Raw genomic sequence first — 13,202 nt, forward strand, 5'->3', positions numbered from 1 at the left:
GATAATCATTTGGCAGAGAGACGGTGTTAATGGCTTTGCTGATGCAACACGTCCGCTCTCTGACGGCTCGGACCTTCTTGAACTGAAGCCAAGTTGACTTTAAACGTGGCAAATGGAGTCAAACAATGTAGAATGGCACTTTTGCCATCTTCAAAAGAGAGAAACTAGCCATTAGAGTGGCCCCTCTTCCGAAAACGTTGCTCATAAATCGCTCTCTTAATGTCTCCGTCATTTGTCCGCCTTTGAGGTTAAAGCTTATTAAACTCTGCGACAACTCGCCCATGAATGCCTTGTTATTCCAAGAACGTACCCCATTATTGCGAGTCATTTGACACGGCAGCGCCACTTACAACCTCTTGCTCAGCGTGTCTTTGTCCTCAGACCTCTTCGCGTTCGATTATACTCAGAGAAAAACGCGACAAACACAAAGTTAAGTTCACTTTAAATGGTTTTTTTTTTTGCATTCCAAAACAGAACTGTGCTTTAGAGAGTAATCTCAAAACTCACAAACACATTTGGAAAAAAAAGGACTTTTTAATGCTGAACTTGGAATGTATTTGTTTTATTCATGAATGCACTTATTTTTACTTACAATTTAAGTAAGAATTTGGAAAAATACCGAGTCTATGAACTACAACGTTCAGACAACCCATCCTCACTCCCATAGTGTGATACATTGACATTGGGAAAGTCACCCTTTGCGTCCTATACTGACGACAGAAGCAGCCTTGAGCGTGGCATGATGCTGCTTCAGTGGATTAAAGATGGGCATCGCCGCTCTTCATGCAGTGGGAATGAGTGAAGCGGGGGAGCGCAGGGAGCATAGCAAGGGTGGTGTAGTCACTGAACAATATTGGATGGCAGCACAACCTCTATGTGGCTCTCCTCCTTAGTGGTGGGACTGAAAGTCAACTTGACTAATGTGACGTTGTTCCGTGTAGTTCAAACCTCCGTCACTAAACGTAGAATGAATGGATGAATGGATATATATGATGCCATGGGAGGACGTGTTGCTCTAGACAAGAGGCGGGCAAACTGGTCCTCAAAGAGCCGGGGTGGTGTAGGTTTTTGTTCCAACTGTTCAAGCACACACAGTTTAACCAATGAGGTGCCGCTGCAACAAGCAGCGGCAACTGGTAACAACCGATAACATTGGCGACTGGTTGGAACAAAAAACAGTTTGCCCTCCCCTGCCCTCTCGAGCAAAGGCAGCCGCCATCACTTCCTTGATGATCCCCCCAGAATTCACTTGTACACCAATAGCTTCTGGCGTCTTCATTGATCCTCACGGCTGCTCACACTCTGAGCGCTCTCTGCTCATTATGACAAAGCTGACTCCAAACATCTCACATCACTCGCTCTCGTTCTCACTGGCTGTCTAACATGAGCACCGTTGGGCCCCAAAATAAACCTGACAAAAAAGTCTGTGACATTGTGAACACAACAATGTTCTTCCGAGCGCAAGCCAGACAATCCTTGTGTCTTCTCCTTCGTGGCCTTGGTGAGCGAAACAGTGCCACTAGCAGGACTGGCATGTGTACTACAAACTGTTCCCCCATCACACTCCCAGGCAGTCGCCACTGTCACTTCACCTTCACCTTCACCTTCATCTGCCGCTTCTCCGGGGTGGGGTCGCGGAGGCAGCATTTGGAGCAAGGAAGCCCAAACTTCCCGTGGCTCCACCCCGAGCTCCTCCCGGATGACCGAACTCCTCACCCTATCTCTAAGGGTGCGCCCAGCCACCCTGCGGAGGAAACTCATCTCAGCCGCTTGTATCCGTGATCTCATCCTTTCGGTCATGACCCAAAGCTCGTGACCATAGGTGAGGTTGGGAACATAGATCGATCGGTAAATCCAGAGCTTCGTCTTGTGACTCAGCTCCCTCTTCACCACGACGTTCGATACAGCGACTGCATCACTGCAGCCGCTGCACCAACCCGTCTATCAATCTCACGCTCCCCTTTTCCCTCAGTCGAGAACAAGACGCTGAGATACTTAAACTCCACCACTTGGGGCAAGAACTCTCCACCGACCTGGAGAGAGCAAGCCACCTTATACCGGTCGAGAACCATGGCCTCAGACTTGGAGGTGCTGATCCTCATCTCGGACGCTTCACGGCCACATCGGTCCGATGAGGCCAGCAGAACAACATTGTCCGCAAATAGCAGAGATGAAATTCTGTGGTTCCAGAACCGGATCCCCTCCGACCCCTGGCTGCGCCTAGAAATTCTGTCCATAAACAATAACTTTTCTTCATGAAATAGGAGTCATAATGAGACAAATATGGAACATAAACAACCGAAATAATACTCAAAGAAATAATGTAGACATTAATGTAATTGCAGACCAATTGAAATAAATGCAAAAAACGACACAAGTCTGTTAAAGATATTGAAAAAAAAAAAACTGCAGAATTTTATACACACACACACAAAGATTCACATGGTAGATTATCAAAATCTCCAGTGAATTTTTGTTTCGTTTTTTCTGGACGTATCAAACAGAGAAACCTGGCCACTTCCTAATTGAATTTCCAACCTAAGCACATTTCCACCTGCTTCCCTGGCCTTCCATCATCAAAGCCTCGCCTCCATCCACCACGACAGTGTGAGGGAATCTTCCCCAGCTAACACACACCTCATCATTTATTAACTAAATGAGCCCTAATAGGGCTGCAGCTCCCCTTCAAGGCGAGCCTTCCTGGTCTCCCAGGACCCGGGCCTGTTGAAACCAGATACGCCCGCAAGTCTAACTCAAGTTAATATTTTCAATATTGACACGTTCCTGTTCCATGTTGTTTGAATTGAATTAACCCTGGGTGGAGCTTAATAGAGCCGGCGGCTGATATTAAAGCCACGGTCTTGGATCAACAGATCGGTGAGGGAGTAATGGACGCCCCCCCCCCTTTATACAGGACGCTGACCCGAGGCGGGAGGGTGCGAGTGAGGCAATAAGGCAGAAAATCTAATATGGTGGCACCGGCTGTCCCGGCGGGCTGAGCTCAGATAGGTGTTCAGGATTTCTCTCTTTCAGCCTCCTTCCCTGAGACTCGCTCTGTGACCTAAACCTGATTGCTGAGTTTATTGAGGAGTCTTACTTAAAAACGAACCCCATTTAGCCCGGAGAAACACGCAGTCAGCGATTTGTTCAGCCTCACGCACGCTTTTCAACGGTTTGTTCTGAAGCATTCACCGGCAAAGACAGACTGCTTAGCAAAGAGGGGCTCGGCACAATACCTCACAGAACTTTCCGCTGAGTCCTCGACACAGTCTTTACACAGCAGGATGGCGGCGTCCATTGATGCTAGGAAACTGGTCACACTTGTGATGAAGAAAGAAAAAAACACCAAAAACGAAATGTAGCCTTCAAAGTTTTACCTGTGAAATGAAACTATATGTATCCAATTTCAAATAAACTCGAGAGTGTCACCTTTCATAACCTTGTTGGACCATCCCCTGACCTTTGTCTCCCAATTTCTCCTCTTGTCCCCCAGACACACTCCTTTCTGAGCTTGTCCTATCTCGCCACCCCCAATGACAACCTCAGTATCTTCATCTCTGACTCCTCTAACTCCAACTCCTGAGTCTGTAAACAGACATGATGCAACTCTACTGAATTTCAGACTTCCTAACTCCATGTACCGCTCCACTCCAGGATATTTTCCTGTTTGAGATAGTGGTACTATGTTCCCACATCTCTGCTCTGCGCTGGAGACACAGCAGATTAGAGCGGGACACCACTAACAGGTTAAGTCACCCGCCCACCACTAGTATTTCCGCATGGCTGCTGAACGCCAGGTTGCTTTCCCTCAACACGAGGGCAAACCCTGTCTCTTGAGTGTCACACTGCGTCATTATCACAAGCCTCCTCCTCTAGAAACATTCTGGGAAGCAACTGTTCAGGAAGGTTCACGTCCCGGCTATCGAAAGCTGCTCCCTGTTTCACAATATGGGCTTAAAAAACAAATTCCATGAATACCACTCATGAATACTTGAGGATGTGTCCACTTCAATCACAGCGCTGTTGCTAACAAACGCGTGTTGCTTTTCAGCTGCTTCGACGTGTCTCCAGTGAAAATAAACCTGTGTTTACAATAGCATTTTCCAGTGCCATGTTGTGCTAACGTCAGGGTCTTTCACAGTAGATCCCTGTGGAACAATACAGTGCATCTCTTTTCAAAAATGAATCCAGAAGTTCAGATCATTCCTCGCTCTGATCGCTCTCTTTGTTGCGATTGGTCGAGGCAGACTCATGCTTCAGTCCAGCAGTGAACAACAATGAATAAAAAATATTAATGTGTATTTAATAGCAATCTGAAATACATCTGGTCTATCAGCAAATCTTTTTCATTCCACCTTGTACATAAAGGGAGCCAAACCTTGAACACACCCCCAAGTAATTTAAACTGCAGTAGCTTTGAGTATAGAATTAATGAGGCTTCATGAATCACTGATCTTGAAATCGCTTCCTGAGGTCAGTGAAAAACGGTAAGTGAAAACCAAGGATTTTAGTCGGAAATTAGGCCACCGTTCCATGAAGCCTCAACGGTAGTGATGGGTAGATGTTGAGGTATCATGAAACAGTATTGCAGTGTTGATGAAACAGTGGTCGCTAGGCCGCTAGTTGGTTCAGAAATGATGTGAGGTTTCATTGAATGAGTTGTTTAAGTCCAAACATTTTACATCAGAAATGAAACCTCATCAATCCTTCAATACTGTGTCATGAAACCTCATCTACCCATCACTACACAACTCTTCCTTAGTGTTTGTTCGTACTCACCACCTCCCTCCATTCAAACATGATGGTGCTGTTTCACGCGCCATGAGTTTACACTGCACCTCTCTATTTTAGAAGAACTTTCTGCCAAAGTATTAATGCTCACCAAGTAACTTACTTCCAGTTTGTTTCCCCCGTGAATAGTCACCAATGTGAAGGTTGTATTTTCTATAAAAACCACTCTTTTCCACAGACATCAAAAGTCTTCACAGTTCCAAATTAAATATTTGTCCACATCTCCATGGACAGGCATTTTTTCCAACTTTGACAATAAACACAACAACAGTTTTCTTGCTGCCTCCCCATCAAAGCACTATTTTGGAGCTCCGGTTCTGTTCGTACAGCACTAAGCAAGTGCAGAGACAGATTATTCACTTCCTGTCATGAACAGTCTTTCCAACACAAAAGGCCATTACAACCTTTTATTCTCTCAGATGATCTCCTCGTCGCTCCAGCTCTCTTCCAAAGCTTCCTCCAAATGTTACAGCTGACTGCACACTGAACTCCCCAGGTTCTCACAGGGGTGGGAGACCTCACCTCAACCTGCCGTCCCGGGCATGTCTGGCCCACGTTCACTCTCTGTACTTATTCCCAGCAGTGGCTACGATCAGAATGGATGCAGACGTCCTCAACAAAGAGCTGAGTGCTGAAGTAGATGATGGAAGAAACCAGGACTCACTTTCTCTCACGAATTCTGTTCACCTGTTTTTCCTTCTTCGCCTTCTGTTTCCGCATGACATGGAGAATTCACAGCCGAATCTGCTGCACCAATAAACAGAACATTAAAGACAAAGAAGAGTACAGACAGAGAAAAAGTGAGTCCTGAAATGTAAATTTAATATAGCAACGTTGTTTTTGTTTATTAATTTCTCTTATTAAAATTGCAAAAGTTTGTAATTGTCACCTTGTTTTTAATTTCATTCCTGAAACTCATTATTACACATATTTTATTTACAATACTATTTTTCCTCTCCTGTCTTTTTTTCTTCTATTGATCACTTTTCAGCATCACAATACTTATTTCCCAAACATTTGATCGTCTTCCCCCTTTTTCCGAAATGCTTTTTTTTTTCCTTCTTTTTTTTGACTTGGTCCGACTGGTAAATAAAAAGCCTGAAACATTTCCAAATCTTTTGTTTCTCCACATATTGAGAAGCAAATATACAGATACATGTAAAGTGTCCCGCGATAAATAGCTGATCGTTTCAGGACCTGAGGGAAGGTGCCCAGATAGGACTTCATGAAATACCTATTGAGGCTCACAATGGCTTCATCCGTCTTCTTTGCTTTCCCTTCAGTTTTGATTAAACGAGTGTGATGGATCTGGTCATCATTAGAGAGACTGAGGGGCCGACGGATTGGAGCCATCACAAATCAGCTTTATGTGGGAAGACCATGGAGTGGCGCTGACAGCTTTACAGCTCCTGCGATATTAATGGAGTGGACCATTTTACATCACATCGCCCTGCAGCCCTTTTCACACATGACGTATGGTAACTGGGGGACGTTATGGATCTCTGGATCCATGTTATGAGTATTGCCATTTGCTCCCTCAGTCACAGCTTTATTCATCGTATGTTCGGTCACAACTTTACGCATGGTATGATGTGTATTTGCCACGTGGTCTGTTCGTGTTACATGACTCTAAACTGAGGTGTAATTGAAGAGGAGAATGAGGACGGAGCATGGAGGACTTCAAAGAGCACGTCTAAGTTAAGTTCAAGATTTTATTGTTTTGAAATGTCTTTCTGGAATGGCCCCCTCACACTTGACTGAGCTGCCCCATGTTCACTCAACAACCAGACCCCCGGGTCACAGTTTTGATTTCATCATGGCACACATGTGTTTTATGTGATTTTCTGCTCAATATAAACATTTCTGCGAGTAAAAGAGTCCAGAGGCCAAACACCAAATTTGGCGGCATCAAACAACTCCAAGTGCGTGTTCGAAATGATGACATTCCAAATGATACAATCTCTTCAGTTTAGCAGAACGTCAGCACGATCGTGTGGTACGATCTAACGTCACCATATCGTATCGGATCATCTTCTAGAACATACCTGCCAGCAGGACACTGGTTGAAAAACGCTTTAACCTACTGACGACAATCGCCGTCCCATTGACTCGTGGATTGGCTATTGGCAACCTGTTCCGACACGTTCACCGCAGCAGGGCTCAGGTTGGGTTCCTGGCTGACCAGGTGCTCCATGTAGTCAAAACAGGTTTCAAAACTGCAGCAACACAAGAGCATTAAACTGAGTGCACGCTGGCAGAGGAGATCAATAAAGCAGTTGAGGGTATTTACTAGGTGGAATTGGCAAATATCTCCTCGAAGTGGCTCATTGTGATGAAAGCATCCTGAAGAATTTGCGGGGCCGAGATCCGATCGCTGGGATTCACCTTCAGCATCATCTTGAGCAGCTCAACAAAAGTGGCGCGGTCGTTTATCTCGGCACACATGCTTCCTCTGAGGTGCGAGTGCAGCGGCACTTGCTGAGGAAAATCCAAACCAGAATGTTAAATGTGCAATGTGTCGACATTCCAGTGACTCGTTTTCAAAACGCACCAGGAGATAGTCAAGGCTGTTGATTGTGTGAGAGTGAACCGGCCCGTTTTGAAGGAGTGACTGGAAAAGAGCACACTGTTCAATCTCCTTCCATGAAAGAGAAAAGACAGGACTTTACCTTCACACTCCATACTCCAGCGTGGCCCAAACGGAAAAACTGTGACGTTCGCATGCCTGTGTGGAGGAGATAGTTTGAAGGTTTCTCCAATGTGTGTAAAATACGGAGCATCTAAGAGAGACACAAAGTCACATGTTAATTCCATCAAGACTTCATTTCTAAAAGAGAGACAGAATTGAGAATTATTTACACAAGGATCCAGCACTGTTCTGGACACCCCCAATAAACTTTTTGTTTTGTTTTGTCGGGCCACAGCAGGGACTGCACCCCCCTGGTTAGTTACCTGAGCTGACAGTGGATATGGAAAGAGACTTGGACCAAGTTGAATCTAGTGAAGAGGCCATGATTTATTCAGGAGTCTTTACTTGGATGGTGCTACTTGTTGGGAGACCCTCACTCCATGACAGAATCAACTCAGAGGCAACATACAGGTAGATCTATGTCATTTGCAGTAGATGGAACAGAGCCTATGGGGTAAGACCAAATTGTGAGGTTAAGGCCTCACCCTTTGACGTCCACTGCGGGAACCGGTCTCAAGGCAGCGAAAACCAAATTCCTAACTTTTGTCTTACACCAGATCATGAGCTTTGATGGGACTCAGCCCCCCCAAATGATCGGTTCCAAAAAGTGATATTACCGAAGGCAACTAGTCATGCAATTTCTCCCAATCCCTGCCAGTTCTGTGAGGTACTGCACTTCCAACAGGAACGATTCATGTAGGATTCCGATGATTTAAATGTAGAACAGACAAGACTAAAAGAGGAACTCACTAGCGCAGGGCGCCGTCACCCCAACACTATACGGGACGTACCTAAACAAACACGGCTGACCCCCAGCTCCATCTCTCTCCGAGCTATTTCTGACCCTCTACATCCCGACCCTGTGGAACATCTCAGCAGTTCCTGTTTTAATTGGCAGTATTAATGAGTCGCTGAACAACTCACTCACACACAAACACTCCCCACATTTGCCCCTCAGACTCTGCCCATCCCAAAGTCCATCAGTCTCCCTTGTGAGGAGCTTCGTAACAACACTACAAGTGCACAGTACAGTCAGTCTAGAAACTACTCACCGAACATCATAATAAAAAAGACGTACTTATTTTATTTTTAAAATATTTAGCATGTACACTTATTTATTTTGTATGCGTTATTTGCACTTGAAATACTCTGAAATATTGTTTTACGAAAATAAGGAATATTGATTTAAAATCCTTGCAGCCCAGGGCTTTTTTTTAGGCTAAAAACAGACACTTTTTTCCCCTAAATCTGCAAAATCAGGCATTTTTGGCCACAAAAAAAAAAGACTGCGAAATCCTTGAGGGACTGGCTAATGAAACCACCCATAGTACATTCAACTAAGAGCAAAAATCCTTTTTTCCTGGATCCAGAAACTCAGTCGTACACCTGATGGTCTTTGGGATTTCAGGGCAAAACAAGGCACCACCGCCCCATCTGCATCTCGAGCGATAAAGAAAAGGTAAATAAGTGTTGAAATGCTCCTCTCACCAAATCATAATTATCTTTGGCAGGGAACAATGGCTCTCCCAAGAACATTTCCACTGCAATACAACCCAGGGACCACACATCAATGGCCTCAGTGAACGTTGCTTCTATCACGATCTCTGGAGCCCTGAACAGAGGGAAAGATATAGGGAAGTTCCTTGAATGAAGCTGTATTGAGAACACACTCCGTCACACTCACCGGTACCACAGCGTCTGCAGTGATGCACACACATTCCCTTCGAATACCACAGTTGCTAATCCAAAGTCGATGATTTTGATCCGGGGTGGGTGTTGGTAGTGGTCTACGACCATGATGTTTTTCGGTTTCAGATCTGCATGAGCAACCTTGTGCCGTTGCAGGAAATCCAGGGCAACAACAAGCTGAAAGACAAAAAAAAAAACCTGAATATGATCTGCAGTGTTGCCACAATTTCTTTGAAAAACTACGCCGACTGCGACTTGAATTTAAGCCGACGACAGCTTTCATTGCATAAACAATATTTCTATGTCAAATTTCAGGATGTGTTTTTGAAAGAAGTCAACAAACAAACCTGAACCCTTGCATTTTTTTACCTTTCAATATTTTAGCTTTAAAACCATTGACACGACCATGTTTGGGGTCACTTTTCAGCACAATTCCAGCTATATGAAAGTACAATCAATATAGATTTTTGACACACTCTAACCCATTGGACCGAAGATCATTAACAAACAATACAACAACAATAGTGTGAAAAACAAAGCATTATGATATTTAGACATTTGTACAATAAAATGTAGGAAATGCCCAATAGTTACTATTATTATTGTTGTTGTTATTATTGTTATTATTATTGTTATTACATCTTTATTTTTTTAACAAGACAGCCTCAGGTAACTACTAGGCACAGGTTTACCAAGTCTTCTGGTAAGTCTCGGTAGCCGGCAGTTTGACACGTGAGCTGCACATGACGTCATGCCCAAAGACACAGTTGAAGAAAGCAAATGTTCATTTTTCGATTCCCAACAATGGCAACAGTAGTAACGGTGGTGACTTAGATAAGTAACTTCAATCTGATTACAGGGTATAAAATCGTAACGTTAGATTACTTGTTATTGAATAAAGGGGTTATTTAAGAATAATGCGTGACTGAGTTACCGGCATCACTGATGGTCTCCCTGTAATGTCTTTTGTAATAACAAGAACGTGGGTCATTGTTGAAAATGACAATTCAATGTACTTAAAGAAGTTATTTTCCATTCAGTCAAAGGCGAGTTTGATCTTTGCCATGAAACTAACCTGCTTCAAAATGGGACGGATCTCCTCGAGACCGAGTCGTCCAGACCTGCACCTCATCTGAAAATGATGCAGATCCTCATCCAGCAACTCGAAAGCCAGACAGTAACAAGAGTTCCAGGTGAAGGCTTCGTCCCACCTGACAATGTTGTACTTGTCCGAGTTCTGCGATTTCAGCATCTCCATCATCTGTCCCTGTTGTGAAGGACAATTTGTTGATAAAAACCAAAACACATTTGTGATGCCCAGCGTTATCCGAACCTCTTCTTTGGCTCTCTCAAAGAAGCTGGCTTTCCGGGTGATTTTTAGAGCCACGTTCTCATTGGTGGTCCTATTGCTACAGCGAGCAACTTTTCCAAAAGTGCCCCTGCCGACGATGCTGTCTACGTAGTATTCTGAAGAGCTGGAGTTTATCACAGTTCCACTGTGACATTTGAATTCCATGATGCGCTGGTCTGTCTTTTTTCAAATTATATGTACGTTTTTCTTATATGCTTAGAGGAACGTTGAGCATGCATTGCCACATCAATGAATTGCACAAAAGTAGTCAGTAGCCTGATACTACATGGAGTACACAGGACTCCAATGCAATCCTGCTTTTCATCAAACTTCAGAATGTTTATTTATAAAAGTGCTGGTGGTAAAATTAAAGCACAAACACAGCAAGATGAAAGGCAGACGCCTCAAAAGCTCACATCAAAGTACAAAACTTCCAGTAAGAAACACAGGAAAGGCTCAAGTGAAAAGCAATGTGCAACACTTGTTAGTAAGGAGACAACATATTCAGTGTCAAACCTAGCGTGTGAATCAGAAATGAGATTTTTTTTTTTTAATGCTCAGATGACTGATACGGTATGTGGAGTTCATTGGACACAAGGTTCCGGAGGCCAGATGTTTCTGAGACAAGGAGCACTTCTTACCTTTTACTTCATATGTTTATGTCAGTGTGATTTGTGTGCTGTTGGAAAAAAAATGTTTTTTTTTTATTTTTTAGCATTTTGGTAGCATTTAGATCTGCGCTTGTTGGCGATCCAATTATTTTCGCTTTTGTCACTTTGGGGATAAATCAAACAGGCTGCTGAAACCCGTTCTGCTGAAGTAAGAGGAAAACCAAACTGTCGATAATGAATTAAAACACTGAACTTCCTCTTCTTCTCCAGCGGGCACAAATCATTGTGCATTGTAAAATGGCAGGTTGTCATCAACAGCAAAGGTCTGACTCCAACAATGTGTTATCCGAGCCACAGATGGCATCTCTATTTACAGCCTGTGTTTCACACCAACATGGTGAGCAAGTCAGTGGTTTATGAAAGTTTTGCTCTGCATGTTGGTCAATATTACTTGTAGCTTGTACTTGTGTACTCCAGTCTACATGTACTGTGGAGTACCTAGGCACTGCAGCATCGGCGGCAAAGAAAATGACGTTGAAAGTTCAGGCTTTGATTTGCCAGCAAATCTGAAGAGTTGAATTGGAAATCTGAAGATGGAATTGTTTACATGCCATAATATTTGCCATCCAGTGTTGCCACTGCAAGTCAGCGTCCACACCTACCCTGCTCATGACCTCATCCTCTACATCCACAAACCTCAGTGGCCGTTGTCAGGGTGCCGATGTATGGTCCCAAGTGCAGTCAATGTTGGTCGACAGATGACACGGGATTCAATTTCAAGATTTAATCAATATAAATAGACAGACAAGCAACTATAAACTAAAGGCGCCGGGAACCAAAACGCGGACGGGGATGAACACACGGGGACTGGGGGAGAATCTGGAACACAAGAGAGGTGGATTAGAATCTCAAGCCTGAAAACTGGGAGAACAGAAAACACACCCAGAACAGAAAACACACAAACTGAAAGCGCTCGATGGTGGTGGCTAATCACACCCACGCACACTAGGAGGCTCTACAACTAAAAAGTGAGACTAAATAAACAGCTCACACGCGGAGTGAATGGAAGATGGGAGGTTAACATAAGTGGAACAAGGAAGAACGAGGAAACAAGAATTGGAATTTGGGCGTGGAAGGAATTTAGAAAATGTCAGGGACGAGAGTGAGAACATGGAAGTCTTGTAAGGGATTTACCTGAGTGGAAGTAGAAGCTACCATCTGGCAAACGTAGCTGGCGTCGGAGGGAATCTATCCATGGGAGGATTGATGAGAAGATCAGCGCCAGCTGCGTTTGCCTATGAAGTTGGAGAGGACAGAGGGAACGGAAACGACAGGGAGTGACAAAATAAAAGCATAGGAAGGGACGCAGAACAAAAACAACAGTAAAAACAGAACGGGTTAAAGTCATGACAGCCATCCTCCTCATCTCCTTTCTCCTGCCTTCTTCTGGCTCACTTGGATACTCTTCAATATTTCTCCTGGATAACTTCTGTGACTCAGACTGCAACTAAAAAAATCACTATTTTTCACTGATTTTAAAATGAATTTACGCCCATTTGCTGAATATTTGGCAGCAGGTGGGTGAATGTCCTCCAGTGTTTGTTGGCCCAGATGAGTAATCTAGTGTCACCTTGGCGCTGCCAATGTTCCACATTATAATGATGCCACCTAATGGAATCGCAGTGAGAAAATGGTGGGGGACCTTGCTCCCTCTTTTCTTCTCTGGCTGTGTCTGCAGACTCATCTGTCTGTGGGCCACCTCTTGACAGAATGTTTTCCTGTCGTTGAGTGCTAGCTCTTAGTCAGAGCTGTTGGGTCTCTATAATGAGAAGGTCGCGACCTCTCCAGGCCCTCGCAGTGTCATGAGACACCTTTTGTTGTGAATAGGCACTTTAATAATCAAAAGTGGCTTGACCTCAAGTGTTAAACCAAAATATTTCTTGAGCTTCTTGACCTTATTGATCAGTCGTTACATGTTTGAAGATTTTGCTTTATTGCAAGAACACCTCACCGCAGAAATCTGAGAATGCAGTTTAGAAAGTGTCTGTCTTTTTTAAACGTTTGCTGTTTT

At 44.0% G+C, this 13,202-nt stretch overlaps 1 protein-coding gene across 2 annotated transcripts; it reads right to left on the bottom strand.

Moving 5' to 3' along the window:
* Positions 1 to 6,561: 6,561 nt before the first annotated feature.
* On the bottom strand, positions 6,562 to 10,816 carry LOC128752034 (homeodomain-interacting protein kinase 1-like). 2 transcript variants are annotated; one of them, XM_053853054.1, is made up of 8 exons: positions 10,503 to 10,816; positions 10,245 to 10,436; positions 9,165 to 9,346; positions 8,969 to 9,092; positions 7,461 to 7,571; positions 7,343 to 7,402; positions 7,082 to 7,269; positions 6,562 to 7,007 (listed from the first exon to the last, which is right to left on the bottom strand). In XM_053853054.1, exons 1-8 carry the CDS (start codon positions 10,683 to 10,685, stop codon positions 6,872 to 6,874), a joined length of 1,176 nt encoding a protein of 391 aa, XP_053709029.1. In that variant the 5' UTR covers positions 10,686 to 10,816; the 3' UTR covers positions 6,562 to 6,871. The 2 variants fall into 2 exon arrangements, with proteins under 2 accessions (XP_053709029.1, XP_053709041.1); XM_053853066.1 differs by having other exon boundaries at positions 6,864 to 7,007; positions 7,177 to 7,269.
* Positions 10,817 to 13,202: the final 2,386 nt, after the last annotated feature.

Source organism: Synchiropus splendidus, chromosome 1 (genome assembly GCF_027744825.2).
Source record: "Synchiropus splendidus isolate RoL2022-P1 chromosome 1, RoL_Sspl_1.0, whole genome shotgun sequence".
In the NCBI taxonomy this organism is placed as follows: Eukaryota; Metazoa; Chordata; class Actinopteri; order Syngnathiformes; family Callionymidae; genus Synchiropus; species Synchiropus splendidus.

Excerpts from the sequence above, each read along its gene's own strand:
- LOC128752034 (XM_053853054.1), bottom strand. The coding sequence starts at position 10,685 with ATGGAATTCAAATGTCACAGTGGAACTGTGATAAACTCCAGCTCTTCA. Across the intron at positions 9,347-10,244 it reads TCCGTCCCATTTTGAAGCAG|CTTGTTGTTGCCCTGGATTT; the intron begins GTTAGTTTCATG and ends TTTGTCTTTCAG. Across the intron at positions 7,572-8,968 it reads CCAAAGATAATTATGATTTG|ATGCTCCGTATTTTACACAC; the intron begins GTGAGAGGAGCA and ends TGTCTCTCTTAG.